At 32.7% G+C, this 17,616-nt stretch overlaps 1 protein-coding gene across 4 annotated transcripts in view; it reads left to right on the top strand.

Moving 5' to 3' along the window:
- The window catches only part of GRIK2 (glutamate ionotropic receptor kainate type subunit 2), a 354,898-nt gene that overhangs the window by 193,167 nt on the left and 144,115 nt on the right, over window positions 1-17,616 (top strand). For all 4 annotated transcript variants that reach the window (XM_058021141.1, XM_058021139.1, XM_058021140.1 and 1 more), the window contains 2 exons: window positions 5,677-5,790; window positions 14,330-14,536. In XM_058021141.1, the coding sequence (XP_057877124.1) occupies window positions 5,677-5,790; window positions 14,330-14,536 (321 nt within the window). The remainder of the gene's footprint in view (window positions 1-5,676; window positions 5,791-14,329; window positions 14,537-17,616) is intronic.

Genomic DNA, 17,616 nt, shown 5'->3' with positions numbered 1-17,616 from the left:
AAAATCTCAGTTGACAATACACTAGAAGATATATACATCAGTGAAAATATAGAGATAAAGCAAAAAAGGTCTACAGAGAAATATGGAAGACAATAAAATTCAACAGGAAATATAGTAGTACTCTAAAGTACATAATAGAAAAAAGGAACTTGGTAAAGAGTTATATTGAAAGTTAAGTAAGAGACAAAACCAGAAATATTTTGAAACATGATATTTAAAAAAGCCCAGTATGTACTTGAGCTGTATAGAAATATTTTCATAGAAAAGATACTTTTACTGCCTTCATTTCTTATTTTGGTCATGTGATAAGTGGAAGTGATAATATCACTTTTTCACCAAAAACTGTAGGCAATCTTTGGAACAAGCAGAAAGAATCAGTTACTGTATATGAGCAAAACCAGAGCAGTTTCTCTGGGGTGCAAGGAGATGAGATTAGGAAAAGGAAAATTCAAGTGTATGCACATTTGATTGAATTGCTTACTAAACATATGAAACATATGGTATATTTTACTGAGAGAGATAAATCAATGCCCACAGAGAAATGTTTCTCTTTGAACAAAAAAACTTCATTATTCTGAAAGAATGCAAACCTTATTCTTCTTGAATCCAGAGGGAATGATTAAATTTTGGAGCAGGACACTTCCTAGTTGGAGTACATTTTAGCCAGTTCTTTTATTTAAAAGAGCTGTCTCAAAGTTTTGAGGATTTTTTCCTCCAAGACTTAGTTCTGTTAAAGTGGTGATATGTCACCCTTCTCTCAGTCCCCTGCCTCCATCCACATGTGCACTCCATCTTTCTGTCTCCTTCTTTCTGCTCCTCCTTTTTTCCCTTTGCCTCTGCCTCTCCCCCCTCTCCCAGACCCTCCTTGCCTGTTTCCCTTTCCATCTAATCCTTCTCCCTTGTACTTATTAATCTCTTTCCATGCCCTTTCTATTCTCTTTTTCCTTCAGGAGCCTTTTTGCATCTCTGTCCTTATCTGATATGTTTTCAATGTTCTTCCCAAACCATCTTGTCAGACATCTCTGTCTATGTGCTAGGAGTTACCGAACAGGTTTTTTTTTTTTTTCCTTTTCTTCTGTACATCCTCCCACTTGTGGGATGAGAAACGGTTGGGAGATGCATATTATGGTGCACAGAATTCTTATGCCATGTTTCCATATGGTAAACTGTTGTTATTTCTTCTAACCTCTTTCCAAATATTTCTCTTGTCAAGGACAATAGTTTAGCTCAACAATTTCAGCTGTGATCCCTGAAGAGAAAAATAATGATGGATGGGGAAAAAAATTATTGTGAAAAATTACTAGAAGACTTTTTTTTTAAACTTAGATTTTGCACAAAAATGTCCTAGATAAATTACCTGCTAGTATAACCAGTATAACTGGGAAATTACCTGAATCATGTGTTATAAATTCAATGACTGCTGAAGTCAGTGACAACAGAACAATTCCTCACTGATTTTAAAAAATGCTATGTGTGATCTCAACTTTTACATAAATTACTTGTTCCTGAAACTCTTGAATGAGAGGTGATAATCAGGCATCAGTCAATAAGAAATATGTGTTTCCAAATAAAATTTCATGTCTGCCAAAAATGATAGCTCCTTGTAAGATGAACATGACCAAATTAAGTGATGATTGGAGTGCTGTTAATATAATATACCACAAAATTTTATTACAGTCACTTTGGACAGACTGAAACTATTCATGATTAAGCACAGTGAAAATCCCAAACTGTGACACTCCAGCATAATAAATTATAATTTAAATTGCAGTCAATCAGTCTTTACACTCAGGCTGCATTGTGAGGATGATTATTTTATACTTCAAGGAGATAACAAATACCTGAATTTAATATTGCTTTTGATATAAAAATTTGTCACTGAAAAACAATCACATATCCTGAATAAGAGCTGTTACAACTGGCTTGAAGACTTGCTCAGAAACATTTGCAGGGTGGCAAAGGGAGAGGAAAAAAGAGGAGAAAAAAACCAAAGACGTGGTAAATCTGTGGGATCCAGAAGTATTAAAGTATTATTATTTATGTTATATTTGACAAAGAAGGCATGTATATTAATATTACTGAAAAAAAATAAATTAAGCAATTTGCAAATGGGAAATACAGAAATATGAAGAAACATTATTATCCTTAATGGAGTATAACTATTTCCTTGATGTAATCACCACTGCTACTAATTACTCCACAAGAGTAAATAAAGAAGGTATAGATAAATTTGAAAAATCTTTGAGAGTTGAGCATGGTTCTGGCTGCTTAGTCAGTGGGTAGCACTGCAGAAAGGCAATGATCCTTCCTAATACAATGCTTGTGGCACTTCACTGTGAGTCATATTCACAGTTTTGATTGACTCAGAGCAAAAATAATGTAAATTTTCTCAGGAGAACTTTGAAGAAAAATCAAAAAGAATAATACTTGAAAGTATACTTATCTATTCATGAAGATAAATCGCTTTTGAAACATGCGGAAGTAAGAAAGCTACAGAATTTTTGGGACTAGCATCTCATGAGACTGAATCTCTGTAAAGTGCTCCAGAGCACATGTAAACTCAGCGCAATTCAAGTTTCGCGAACGTGCAGTGCTTCTTTTTTGAGGGGGATGGTGAAATATTTTGATGGTTTTGGCTAGGACAGAGTTAATTTCTTTCATATAAGGCTGTATGGGGCTGTGATTTGGATCGATAACACAGGGATGTTTGAGCGATTGCTAAGCAGCTCTTACACAGAGTCAAGGCCTCTGTAGCCTGCAGAGATACACAGTGATGCTGGGTGGGCATGTCCAGCTGGGGGGAATAGCTGTTCCTGGGGCACTGCAGTAATCTGATGGTTACCTGGAAGTCAAATATGTGGAAGTTTGGACGCAAGTTTTTAGCACGTGACATGAATTTGGGAAATTGTATTCCGTGTTCTTGAGGACCACTGCAATTACCACGTTACAGAATACTGTATGATATTCAATGATGAATGTAGCTCTTGGAATTGTTTCAAGTTAAATAAGCTGATTCTTGCCTAAGCTAATTCCTTTTATCATTTTTCTTTGTCTCACTGTGGAGGACATGTTAATGGGTACACCTGGTTTGGATCCTGTACTTTGGATAATAAGTGTTAAAATATTCAGATTGGCATGCTCTCTTCAGAATAGTTTAGCCATTTAGGGGGATTGGAAAGAATAATAGGAGATTAAAGGCTTAACAATATAGTCAATATTTACCATATATTTACTGTGTGAATGTTCTCTCTAAAGTGTATATATGAATACCTCTTTCACTTTTTAGGAAAATTTGTAAGTTTTTCTGAAACAAAAGTGATGCAATAAGCTAAATTGTAGCTTGTTTGAATTTCAGTTATAGAAATACCTTGATGCACTATTTTCTTCATTTTTGGCTTTTAAACTTTTTTAGTAAAAACACATTGGCAATTCTATTCAGTTTAAAAAACTAGTTAAAATTAAAACAATGTGCTGAAACAAATAGAAAATTATTGACTTGCTGCATTGTTTTTGCAAAAATTTTCTGTAAGAAGCAGCTTTGAAAATACATTTCTGTGATTTGGGAGCTAAACGCATCAGTAACATATAAGAACCTGTGGTACAAATTGTTGGGTTTGAGCTCATCAACAGAGATAATCCAAAGAAAGTCTAATTTTAAACCTCTGACTTTTGGTCCATTTCTTAGATTTTTGGTTTACAAAAGCAGCAGCAAAAGTACCATGAATCTAATTTAGAAAAATAATAAATCAATTTATCAAGACAAATTTCTTTTTAAAGTAATGTTGTTGATAATTCTTATAGGTCTGCAATAGATTAAGTCTGTAGTTAGATAAAATCCAAATTCTACCAGTTGATATTCTTTTGCTTGTGCTTCTGACTATGTCAAAAAGTAGGAAAGGATGTATTTTAGTTAGCAATGTCTTATATTTTGCCAATATAAATTTGAATTATCAACATGAATTTGAACGAAGCAAATGAATTGATGAATTTAGGATTTGAAACTGATCACGTAAAATGTTGGTGTTTCCTCAGAAATTTTTGTGCTACTTGTGTACCTGAAGCTATATTTCATAGAGGAGATTAATTCAGCTTCAGTTAGGTAGCATCAGGCTCAAGTTCTCATCTTCATCATTCCTTGTTATTCTACGCTAGTTTCATCTTCAAAATAAAGCAAACATTGTGATTGTCATAATTAGCAGAACACTGCAATTAAATGTTAGCAACCCTTTTAAAATTTCTTGATTGTGGCCAAACTGCAAGGCTGAACATTTTGTGTTTTCTGAAAGCCTTTAAATTCACTAAATGAAATTGTATTAAAACAGTAAATGAAGGAGAGATTTTTTGGTAGCAAGGCTTGATTTTAATACTTTGAAATGATGTGTTAGATGTTTTTTTTAATTGTATTTCTGAGATACACATATTCTTTCTTCCCTCCATGATCCTTTGATCAGCTTATGAGGTACTGAATGGCCAAGTTCAAAAGAGTGACTTCTTGAAACTGAGTGTTAAGCAAGGAAGACAGAGAAAATATTGATTCCTGTGGGACAGAAAATTGTAGAAAAAGAGATCAAATTTGTCTTTTTTTTATTACAGCATCCACTAATTCATGCTCTGCTGTAGTCTCGGTTTTAGAAATGGAACTCTTTTTATCCACACCACCTTGCATCCTAAACTTATTTTACAGCCTTGTGGCAACCAATCACTTAAAAGTATACAAACGGTCTTTCCAGACTCAGTTGAAAAGATAATTTAAAAAATTTCATGTGTTTATGCATACATACATATATTTGCAGTGAATCCCTATTGAAATTCTTAATTTTTGTCTAGGTTTAGTTTTAAAATATCTACCTTGTGTTATAGATATTACTTAGTATTTGAATTTGTGTTTAAAATTGTGTCTAAAACCAAAATAGGACATATTTGTGGGGATTTCCCTAGACAATAGAGTAATACAAACATTCTGATTTCTAAAATGGGTAGAATAATTATAATATATTTATAATATATTTATATTTACAATTATATCTACCATTATAATTGTATAAGAATGAAAATGTAGATAAGTTACAGATAAGCCTCATTACTTACTACTTAGTACGAATGCCTGTCCTTGACCTGAGCCTTCAAGCACAACGTTGTATGTTCTTACTTAGATAAAAATCCTATAGATTTTATTTTGAAGTATAAAATGTCAAAATACTTATGTGTTGAAGATTTACCTGTAAATAAATTGGGTTATTGCCTGTTCCTGTCTTCTCCATTACTTTTTCCCAAAAACATATTTTGTCCTGCTGTTCTCTCTGATCACAGAAAAGGGTAAATCCTTTTGAAGAGACAATGCTCTCTTCTCTGCAAATTAATTTCTCCCTGTTATCTTCAGATGTGGTTTATCTTGAGAAATGGAAAATTAAGTATTAAGAGCAGCTTTGGACATTCTTTATATCATTTTTACACCTAATGTCACACTTCACACAACATAATTTAAGGTATTGCTCAACATATTTTAAATAAGCAGACTTTAAATGTAATGACAGAGAAAAATGAAACAAAATTTAATAATAATCCTTATCAATCAATTTTTTTCACCTGTAACAATCTGGTTTTCCTTAAAGTGTTCTTTTCTAGATGCTGAATTGTAACAATGGGTGATTTACACAGTCATTTACTGTTTTATAGGTTGGAACTTGGGATCCGTTGAGCGGCCTTAACATGACAGAGAATCAGAAGGGAAAACCAGCAAACATCACAGACTCCCTGTCCAATCGCTCTTTAATTGTCACTACCATCTTGGTAAGCAATTGTATTTGCTTCCCTGAAATACAGTTATGCAGAAAAACTGATAGAATGTGACACACTAATTGCAATAGTAGTGAACAGTCTGTAGTGTGCATTACCATTACTTAGAATTTACTTGGAATTACTTGGAGTTTATGGTGTCATGAGTGATCACCAGTTGATAAACTAGTCATGGATGTTTACTCTTACCTTCAATGTGAGCAGGTTATCCTGATTTTAGAGTTATGTTAATTGATTAGTAATTTAACTTTTCTTATTATTGGCTGAAATGTTCTTCTTTGCAAAGCTGCTTTTTTCAGGGCCACATGAGATCACAAAAGATAATTGGTTTTAAAATGTGTTGTGTCTGTTAGCTTGATGATTTTAGCTAGCAAAAATTTATTGGTTTTGTTTGCTATTCTAACACCTCAAAGGAAAGTACAAAGTATTTAACATTTATTTAGAACTGCTATTGCTCAATTTTTGAGATGAAATTTTTAGTTGTACAGATATTTAATTGAACCTTTGAACTAGACCAGAAGAAACAATTTGAGTAACTTCTGTATTATTTTCACTGTTGACAAGTTCATAGCTATGAATGAGGTATTTTTTACATATAAATAAACACATTTATTTATATAAAAATAAGTGTTCATTTATTTCCTCACAGTAATTTTGAAATAGTAATTTTAGTTTCAATGCAAATTTAAAACTTTCCAGAAGTTTGTATGGTGTGTTTGTCTGTTGCCACCATTATCATGAATTTGCAGATATTAAAAAAGAATCTGCTTCCTGGTGCTTGTATTCTTTATTAAGAAGCTTTTACCTACCAACATGTATTATGACATTTCAAACTGGAATGGATTTTTACAGATGTATAGACACAAATGCCAGTGTGCTTTTAACTTTTTATGTGACGTAAGTCATATAACTTCATCCAGTGGGTAACTTTTTCACTGCTTATAAGGTCTGTTTACATGTGATAGAAAATCTTCTGATATCCTTCACTTCATTTATTTTACTAATTGAAAAATACACAGCATATATAGAAAATGGAACACAACTGACTCACTTTCAGATGTAATTTCTTGTTATGCTAAGACAAGCACAGATTTACCACAACTTCCTCTAGTACCATTAATTATAGTGATGATCTGCTATAGTTATAACTTAGTTTATAAATTTATAATTCCTGGTTTCTTTTTTTAATGAAATGTAAGTTAATGTCATATATTCCCTTATATTAAAAGCATGCCCTCTAGAGTATTATTCTGTCAATTTTCTTCCCACTGACTTTCACATGTTTCCTACATGTAAAAACTACTATTTAAAAATTTACTATTGTCAAGTAAATTTTATTAATAATTCCACTTCCATGCTCTCTATACTGCTATTGCTTTGTGCCAGATATCCTGCCTAGGATTTTTCTTGGCACTATTCACTGACCTGTAACTTCAATTCATGTGAACCTACTGGCTGCTAGAATTCCTGCTTTACAGAATAAAGTCCTGTCTCTGCCAGTGACCTGCTCCCTTTGTTACTCAGTAATGAACCTGCCTTTGTACCTGCACTCCTCAGTAGCCACCATTGTGTGCTTGATTCCTGATAACATATTGCAGATAACTGTGGTAACAATGCTGCAACAAGGATCAATCCCCACAAGATTACACAAGAAACACTCAATAATTTAGAGTGTTTCAAGTTTGTTTGTGTTTTAACATCTGCCTGTTGATGAGGTTTGAGTTAATATGCTCCAAGTATCATATTGCTCTTATATAGTGATACTGGCATGATTTTGGTTGAAATAATTGGCTCAAGAAATAGTAAACAGCAGAAATGTAAATAGCGCTGCTGCCAGTGAGCACTGATTTCGATTTGGTAAAGCTCACAAAAGAAGACTCCTGAGATTCAAGAGAAAAGCGACTTTCTGTAATCAAGGATATCCTTTCTCTTAAGAGTTAACTTTTGGTTAGTGGTCTTTTAAAAGTATCCATCCTCTTTGCAAGTATCTAAATAATGCACGACAAAAAAAGGACTTTAAATTGGTGTCACAATTTGCTCACTTATAGCTGCCTTTTTTACTTCAGTTATTGTATAGTAAAAGTTTTGGTAATTGCAGTTACTCTTTTCAGCTATGAAGAAAGATACCACTCAGAAGAAGTGGTACAAATTGGAAGAGCTGTACTTGGAATAGTAAAAAGAAACCAAGCCATTTTTGATGCAGAAACACATGTACTAGCTTCATTTGCTAGTTTTATCTTTTTTATGCTTAAAGAATATGTTTCTGTTGAACAGAAAGCATATTAATGAATATTCATTTTTGTAGCACTGCAAGGGAACAATAGAAAATGCTAAAGCTCCTAGAAATATACCTACATCATCAGCTTTTTTCTCCTTTTTTGAGTCTACAAAATCTTGCTTAAATGAAAAAAGAAAAGGCAATTCTATGATTTAAGCTATTCATATGGTTTTCCTATGATGTTTCCTTCACTTTGAGAATTCCCTACAATAGTCTATAGTAGACTGCCAGCTGGGAAGCCTTAATCATTTTTCTCTGTAGTTTGCCTTAATGCTCACTTTTTATTTAAATATCCCAGTCTTTCTTTTATTTTTAATTCTGAAATTTGGAGCAATATCTTTTTCCTCCTATATTCTGCAGCCATTTAGATCTTTACAGCTGTCAGTATACCCTGCATTTCTACTGGTGGCTGAGTGTCTAGAAGAAGAAAAAGACATTGATGGGAAAAGTAATAAAATATAAATTGCAATTCATAAATTCATCTATAAGGAAGGACAGAACTATGTGCTCCTTTTTGTCTTGAGTTCTTCATTTCACAGATAGCAAGCTGAAAGATTATTCCTTGGCTTCTCAGCAATTCAAAGCTCTGTTCTGGACAGGGATTCTCAGGAGTCCAACCTTTCTCAGAAATCAACCTACATGTAGGTTTTGTGAAGAAACCTGTCTGATTTCCAGGTTCTGAACCCATGGCAGCCCCAAGCACCAACAGCATGTTCACTGGAGAGATAGTCAGGTCTTTTTAGGGAAGGGGAGGAAACTTTTGAAAGATAATAAGTATGCTAGATTTTTAATCTTATATAATCATAGCTTTGGATATATCAATCTTTTTGATACTATTACTGTGCTTTATTTTAAAACCATCTGCATTGAAACTTCAGAATTTCTTTCTCATTTGAAAAGTCTAGTTTTTGAATATTCCACATTTAGAGAAACAAACCAAACAAAAAACCTACAGAAAACAAATTTTCACCTTCAGTAATAAGGATTTACTATTATTTGATTCTCCTAAATTGACTCCTACCAGAACTCTGAAATATTTCTTCTCTTTAGACTTTAGATCTAAATATCTAAATGTTTTTGTTCTTGTATATCTTCTACTTCAAACTTGAGAGAGTTTTAACTTTGGAATTAAATTTCCATGTTTATAAAGGTATGTGTATGGCACTTAAGGCATTTTTTATGCTAATTTCATACCAGCCTGTACATATTATCATGCTGGTTCATATGCCATGTTCTGCTAAAATAAATACTTGTTTCCTTTCCTGCATAGCTTTTATGTACTTTTCTGTATCTGCTTACATCAAAGCTCAGAAAAGCTCACAGTTGTCAAGTTTAATTTTTCCAAGGAATGTGTGAAAGTTATGAAAGGTGTGTGATGTTCTCAATTTAGTACTTTTTGTTACTTCGCATTTGAAAAGTGAAATTACCTTTTTTATTGTACTTCCCTTAAAAATTTGGTTTGAAATAGGAATAGAATTAGAAGGAACTAGAAGGAATATTTATAATAAATTTTTAAACAATTTTACTTGGTTAAAAGTATAGTATTCCCACATTGTATTTTATTGATATATACTGCTTTATCAAATGGGTAGTGCATAATTTCTCTCCCTTTTCTCTTGGATACCCAAGCATGAATTTTCAGTGGTCAAATTTTAAATTAATATTAAAAGAATGTTAAAATTAAAAGAATAAATTTACCTGCTATCTTTTTAAAGGTGGATCACCCATCAATTGTTTTGATTGATAGTAACTAGTTACTTCACCTCTCCCACTAGAATTTTGACTGCCTACTGTGAAAACCTATTGTGTATTCCTTTTATCTGATATAAATGTTGAGAAGATTTGGCAGTCTTTTAACACTCCATATCCAAACTTCTGGTGAGCAGAAGCTAATCATCAAAATCTCTGTTCTAACAGTGGCAAATTTTCAAATGGTTCTCTTCTTCTCAATACTGGCAGTTTTAGATTCTTTTAAAAATATGCTATTCCGTGTTGAATTTTGAAGGAAAAATATATGTTTGATTATTATTAATAAAAAATAAAAGAACCTGAAATTTAAAATTTGTTGTAATTTCTAGTAATATCTTTGTATTTGAAATACAATATAACTCACAGGAATAATTCTAGTAAATATTTATTATTCAAATCTGAAAAGAAAAACAGGAAGTTGAAGAATCTTGTTTTTTAGAATGTGTGCTTTTATTCAAACATTAGCTGTGCATTTTTAAAGTTAAAACCAGACTGTAAAGCTACAATGTTAATTAATTTTCAAATATTTATCTTCTTTTTGCAAATATGGTTTTAATCTACCTGTGATTCCTCTGTTCCTTATAGCCGTACCTTTATTTGCAGTATTTTAGCTAACTTTACTTTTCCATAAATTTTCTCAGAAAAAGGATTTGTTGCGTTTACAAGTTTATTTGCACTCTCACTTGTAGTGCTTATCTGGCTTGGGATGGGGCTCTTCTGCATCCCTCTTCATCGAAGATATTTTAGTCTTATGAGACATTAAATGATGACTTTTATCTCAAAATTTTGTAACAAGCTAGCTGACCTTTTGTTAATTTAGAGTAGCAATGTTTCCTGGAAGCACTGTGTGTTCCTGAGGATTCATTTTGGAGTCTACAGTCAGTGTTTAATCAGTGACTTTTTGTTTCCAAGCTACTCATGTTATTCCAAGCAATAATAAAAGCACTAATGGAAGGTGTTTCCCTGATTTCCTGGAGAGATGTGTCCAGTTGAAAGACTTAATTTCAACTGAAGCTGTTTAGAAGATTTCAAGTACTGGTTTTGTGATGTGGTCTAGTGATTTTTAAGGGTCATGATTTCAGCAACTGAAAGAAAAGAAAGAAATTGTAAGCAATGTTAAAGTATAAACCAGCTGCCAATCTAAATATCAGTCAGTTTAAAAACTCTGCCCACCTAATCAATGATAATTGTCCTAGTGAACAATTTTTGTGGAAGTGATAAAATACCAAGAAGCAATGGTGATTGCACATTTAATGAATGGAGACTTTCCTGAGAGTGTTTAGCAACCAGTTTTATGTTAGCCCATTCTACAAGTTTAAAGCTTGAGCAAATGGAGCATGTGGAACCGTTTGCATGCACTTGTTCAGGATACCTGAATGCCATGTTCAGTATTTAGAATGTGTATTACTTGAGGAAAAAGCAAATTAGAGAAAACATTGGGATTAATAAGAGCTATTACAGATGAAGCTGCCAACACCAACCCTGCTCAAGTTAAGTCAGAAATCACTTTACATAGCAAGTAAAAGGGATGAAGAGAAAAAAACCCAAATGCTTTATGTGTAGAAGACTACAAGAAAAAGTAGCAGTAAGAAATTACCTAAAGTAGGATTGGAAAAGCATTAAGAGAGTATTAATAACTTATTGATCAGTCATGACAGCAAAAGTTAAAAATCATTAAATAGTTATACAGATGCTATTGTAGGCCTTATCCAAGTTGGCCAGAGTAAAGACTATAAATGATTTGGAGTTGGAGCTAAGAATTCTAGAAAGAGTTGCAAGAGGTTTATTTATATTTCCTTATCAAAATTTAAAAAATCATCAGCAGAACAGATAATATGTCTGAGGATTTCTATAATGATCTGATAGAAAAATAAGTAGGAATTTATCAATGAGCTGAATTGCTCAGTGCAAAAAATCCTGCTGTGATTATTAAGTAAAGGAAAATCAAAAGCACATATTGACAAATATATGTCCTCCCTGATATTGCACATATTTAAATTCTGTCCCAGATAACTCAGGATTGCCTGGAATGGGAGACAGAGACAAAAATGTTGTCAAGAATCTTGCCAGGATTCCAGACATTGGGGGATGTGTAAGACTGTAAATATCTGAGCAACTCTGAGAGCAAATGTCTTGGATCTGTGTGTATGAGCATTCCAAGCTACATTAGAATTCCTTCATGCCTGCAGAACAGGCCGTGACACTGTGTAAGCACTGCTCAGCAGTAATGAAAATATTCCTGTGTTATAACCCTGATTTGAGCACAAATCCAAACCATACTAGTTAATGTGATGTAAATTGCTGCTACCCCAGAAAATAAACCACATTATGTTTTGTCGTAGCATGGCTTCTGCTTGGCCAGTGGTGTGATTTCTTTAAGGAATTGTAATTTCACCTGAAAAAAATTGTTTTTCTCACAGTTATTTTCTTTGAGATATTTAATATAAACTTCTCAAGATTATTAACTGTCACAGACATCTTTTATGAAAAATCCTTTTCTTAGGGTTTTTCCTCTTGAGAATCTGAGATGCTCCAAGAGCAAAATGTAAGCAATGGTTATCTGCTGCTGTGGAATGCAACACGTAGATTTTTGACTGTTTCATGCTAGTTGTTTCTAATTAATGGCCAATCACAGTCAGCTGGCTCAGACAGAGTCAGAGCCACAAGCCTTTGTTATCATTCTTTCCTACTCTATTCTTAGCTAGCCTTCTGATGAAATCCTTTCTTCTATTCTTTTAGTATGGTTTTAATATAATATATATCATAAAATAATAAATCAAGTCTTCTGAAACATGGAGTCAGATCCTCATCTCTTCCCTCATCCTAAGACCCCTGTGAACACCATCACAATTAACAAGTATTTTCACACATAGGTTTTGCTCTGACACCATCTCTGTTTCTCAAGAATTATTCGGAGATCCTTATCATTTAAATTGTTTTCAACTTTCACATTTTCTGTTAGGTCTTTGTTCTTGTCAGTACTACATCTTAAAGAGCTCTTCTGGAGTCATTTGTTTACCTGTTGTTTGAGAAATTTCTGTCAAAACATCCTAGTAGCTTGGCTGGACAATTTATTTCATGTTTGTTCCTTGCTATTTGTATAAAGATCTGTGATGCACTTTCTGAAAATATGTCTGTAACCTTACTTATTTCAATAGGAGTATATAGCAGCTCTTTTTAGAACAAGATTCTTCCCTGCATTCTCCTTTTCATTTTTTTTGGGTAAAATCTTATGTACTAAAGTTCCAGTTATACGTTGCTATAATATTTAAATAATGGGAAAACTCAAGGCAGAAGATTACATTAGGAGTGTTGATTTATTAAAGCAGTCAGGTGCCTGTCAATCAGGTGCCTTTAACCCCACTGAGTGCTGATGTGGGGATTTAGGACTTAAGAATTTTCTTAAGTTGCCCTGGAGAGTTTATCTGAATGTTCACTGAGTCTTGTGTTTGGTGTAATGATTGAATATATCATTATTTGTCTTGCCTTATGTGATTTTTTTCTTTTTAATTATAAAAAATGAAAAGAATCTCTCCCAAAAGTGAACAAAGATCGAGTTGCATATTTAACCTAACAAACACAGCTTGAATATTGGTTCCATATTACAGTGGAAAACTACCAGTTGTTTTTTGTATTTTTCCCTTTAATTTTCTATTTGAGAAAGGCCACCCTATACTGAGAAACAGATGCAAAACAACTGTTTTGCAAAATGTAAATTTTCTTCCTGTAATTATGGTTTTTCTGCCAATCCTTTTTATTTGTTTACTATCTGTTTGCACACCACTTAATGCAAAAAAAATATTACATTGTAATTTGATTTAAATGTTAGAAGATAAATGCCTAAAGAAATTTAATTCAGTTTTCATGGAATGTCTATCATAGAACTTACTTTTTGTGTAAATATTCTCAGGTTTTGCTGCAGTCTTGTAAATGGCAGCCTATAACTTGAGGCAGCAGAGAAGTAGGTGCTTTCACTGACTTTCTCCTTCCCATATGGGATTTTTAGGCTTTGCCTAAAAAAGCATTGAGAAAACAGTTTAAATACTTATATAAATAAAAGTGTAAGATCTAATATCTAAAATATTTAATCAATGTTTGGAGTTTTAATGAAATGTTTTTCAGTTGCCAAAGCACGTTGTTTCTGCATTTTTAAAGGCTTATGTTGTCCATCCAAAAAATACATTTTATATTACTGTATAACGGAAATAGTTAGGGAGCACACTTAAATTTAGTGTGCATATGCATTTCTGGAAGACACATCTACAGTGTTGAGAGTGTATTTTTTCCAAAAAAAAAGAAGACAAAGTGAATCTTTGAAAATATATGAGGACTTCAGACACACACAGACAAAGCTAAAAGGATTCTGGTTTTCATATTATTTTGTTTTATAGGGAGAGATGTCATGAGTATACGCATATGCAAGCACATGAGTGTCTACTACTTTAGGCTGAAATGAGAAGAAAGGTGTGGGGGCACTCATTATCCATTCTGTCTTGATTCTTACAGGAAGAGCCATATGTTATGTTCAAGAAGTCTGACAAACCCTTGTATGGAAATGATCGCTTTGAAGGTTATTGCATTGACCTCCTCAGGGAGCTGTCTACTATCCTTGGATTTTCCTATGAGATTAGATTGGTGGAGGATGGAAAGTATGGAGCCCAAGAAGATGCCAGCGGACAGTGGAATGGAATGGTTCGTGAATTAATTGATCATGTAAGTCAACTTTTGCAGGCTTCCAAATGTGCATTTAGATTTCAAACCCTTTCTATAAAAATTGTAAAACTTTTATGATAATTATATTTGAATACTGCTGTTTTCAAGATGCAGATGTTTTAAGAATTGATGCAAGTGCATGGGTATCTATTATGTCTTTAGTGTAGAATTTGTAGAATAAAGCATCTCTGTTTTGCCCATAGGCAGTGGTTGTTTCGGTCTAGCTTTTCCATAGCATATGTTTAAGTCAAAATATGAAATAAATAGTACTCAGAATTTATTTCTAAGAACTATGTAAGAAGTTTTATAACAAAATTATGGTTTATAACAAAATTTGCTACAGCAATACAAGTGAGGTCTCCTTTTCTGATAGTGAATCTGACATTTTGTCTTAGAGAAATTTCTCTGTGAGTAGTGTAAGCACACATATCATTTGATATATTCATCTTTCTTGAAATTTTACCAATAAAGTGCAGGAAGTAAGACAAAAATGTCAACATATACTGATGGAACAAAGCAATGTCACACCAGATACCATTAGAATTGACTGCAAGTGATTATGGGAGGTATTACTTCAGGTTCTTCAAAATATGCTTTCTCAGTTGTCATTCCAGTTAAATTCAGTCTCTTAGAAAAATTATCATAAATTTAAAAATTATGTCATTGTTCCTTTCTGCACTTTGGGTGAGTTGCTTGATAGCATTTTCTCTATAGACATGAGGTCAAACATTTAGATGAAACATATTCTGCACATCACTGTCATTTAAAATAGATGGAAAACTGTAGTTAATTCAAGTGGAACCTCTTAATGATGGCAAAAGCTGCATGAATCACTTGAAAAAATGTTTACTTATCTTGTTTCAATTTGCTTTAAGATTTCAGCAGATGGGCTGAAAGATGTGCTAATCAAATTATTCATATTTACTAGGAAGGTTGTGCTTCATGCTTTTCTAGTAAATGATAATCTGGTATTGGTGTTGCAACAGATGTTGATTATGCCTGGCTTCACACATTTAAGAAGAATGCGTGGGAGTATTATGGTTATGTTATCTTTAAATGTGTGTATTTATAATACCTAGTACACACACATAGAAAGCAAACTTATTTAGATGGACTCTCTGTCCATCTCTATAAATGTGCATTTTTACACATGAATAAGTGCATAGGCCTGTTAAACTATTAGATTTGATGCTTGTTAGGCAACATCCTCATCTGGAACTAATTTTCCATGATTGAGGTAGATATTGTGGAAGTATTTGTTCAGAATCAAATATAAATCACAGTTTTATGCACCTCTTATTATTCAGCCTTAAAGCATTCTTAAGAAAACTCTAGTATGGCCTCCTAAGCTTTACACTAAGATAATCTTGAAAAAAATGCATTTGAACAAGTTGCTGAAGTGTCAGAAACAGCAGCTTTCCCCATCTTTCCGCCTCATAACCCAGAGTGAAACATGTAGCCTTTTCCCCATAATTTATATACAACTAGACACAGATTCAAATTTATTTTTATTTATTTCTTTTTGTTCTATTCAAATGATTTTTATTTAGGAGTCAGAAAAGTTTAGAGACTGTGTTAGTACACATGGAAAATGTAGTCCAGCTTCCTAATCTGGACCATAATTTTTAGTAGTCTCTCTAAATTAAAAAAATTTTGCTTTAATTTTTTCTCTGGTTTTATCAATTCTTACTTTATAATCTATTTGAATATATGCAATCTATTTGAATATATGCAATTTATTTTTACACCTGTCCCCTTAATTTACATGCATGTTATTAGTAAAATTAGTTGCATTTTTCTCGCAAGCAACACTTCAGACTTAAAAAGTGAGGTCAAAGAATTTAGTGAAGAACTCCAGACAGGCAGTTACCACATTGGGTGTTTCCATATGGGTAGTACTTCACATGCTCCATTAGCTTTCAATTCTTTTTCCCCTAGAGAATATTTTTAAATTGTTTTAAAGGTTTTCTTTCCTATAAAGTAATTTAATAAACTCAATTTGTTTATTTTTGAAAGGTTAAATGATTCCATATTTTTCAACTAGAGTTTCTAATTAAAATAGACTACACAATAAAGATGGTTCTTAGCCATAGCAGTTAAATCTTTTGAAAAATGATTTTAGAAATTTTTTGGTTTATTTTATCTGTCAGTTATGTTCAGAGAGAAAGGTCACCATGCTGTAGTATATATGTTTGCAAGAGTAACATGTAAAATGCATAATCCAAGAATAAATTAAATGGATAATTTTGGTATATTATGTGTGTAGAAAGGAAAATGCACCATTATATAAAGATTAAAAGTACTAAATAAATCTAATATTTAAATAAATTGTTTAAATCAGCCTTTAGTCACTTTGCATAATTGCTGGGGCTGGAAAATCTAAATAAAATAAAGATAATGCTCTCTGAGTTGAACTTAGCATATCATGTCAGTCTCAGGGTTTAAATTCTATAGTATGAACAGAGTCTGAAGTGTTTACATCAGGCTCTATTTGTTTTCAATCTCCTTTCCCATAGTTTGCTCATGTTTCTTCTTTCCATGACTGTTTTATTTAGAGTTTTCACCTGCATTCCTATATCAGTCTCCAAGCAAGAAATAGCTTCTTTTTGAATTTTTGGTAAATGCTGTCAGTGAAAATTACATAGTGATTCCTTCCCTTTGACAACTGACAATGAATTCTTGTTGGGGAAAAACACACTGGTCTCTAGAGCTGCAAATGTAAGACAAATATTAGCTAGGACAGCAAGTACAGATGACATTTCTCTATGAATAAATTTTGAATTGAATTTTTCCACTTAAATGCTCTGATTTCTTTCACACAAATTTTCATTGAGTATTTTACCCGCTTCTCAAGTTAGTTCAAGGTATGATTGCTACATTTTTAAGGGAGGAGGAGCTAAGTTCAGGTATCTCCATTCTTTATGGACGAATTCTTCATAAAAAAAGTATTCTTTCTTGCTGCCTTTGGTTCAAAAACCATATGAAAGGACGGATTTATTGAATGGGTTTTGAACTGAATCATAAATTCTGGAGAATTTCAGGTTGTTCTTAAGTACTAAAAGTTGTCATGTCACTGTATT

Source organism: Melospiza georgiana, chromosome 3, assembly GCF_028018845.1.
Source record: "Melospiza georgiana isolate bMelGeo1 chromosome 3, bMelGeo1.pri, whole genome shotgun sequence".
Lineage (NCBI taxonomy): Eukaryota > Metazoa > Chordata > Aves > Passeriformes > Passerellidae > Melospiza > Melospiza georgiana.
This window is presented reverse-complemented; position numbering and strand designations above follow the sequence as displayed.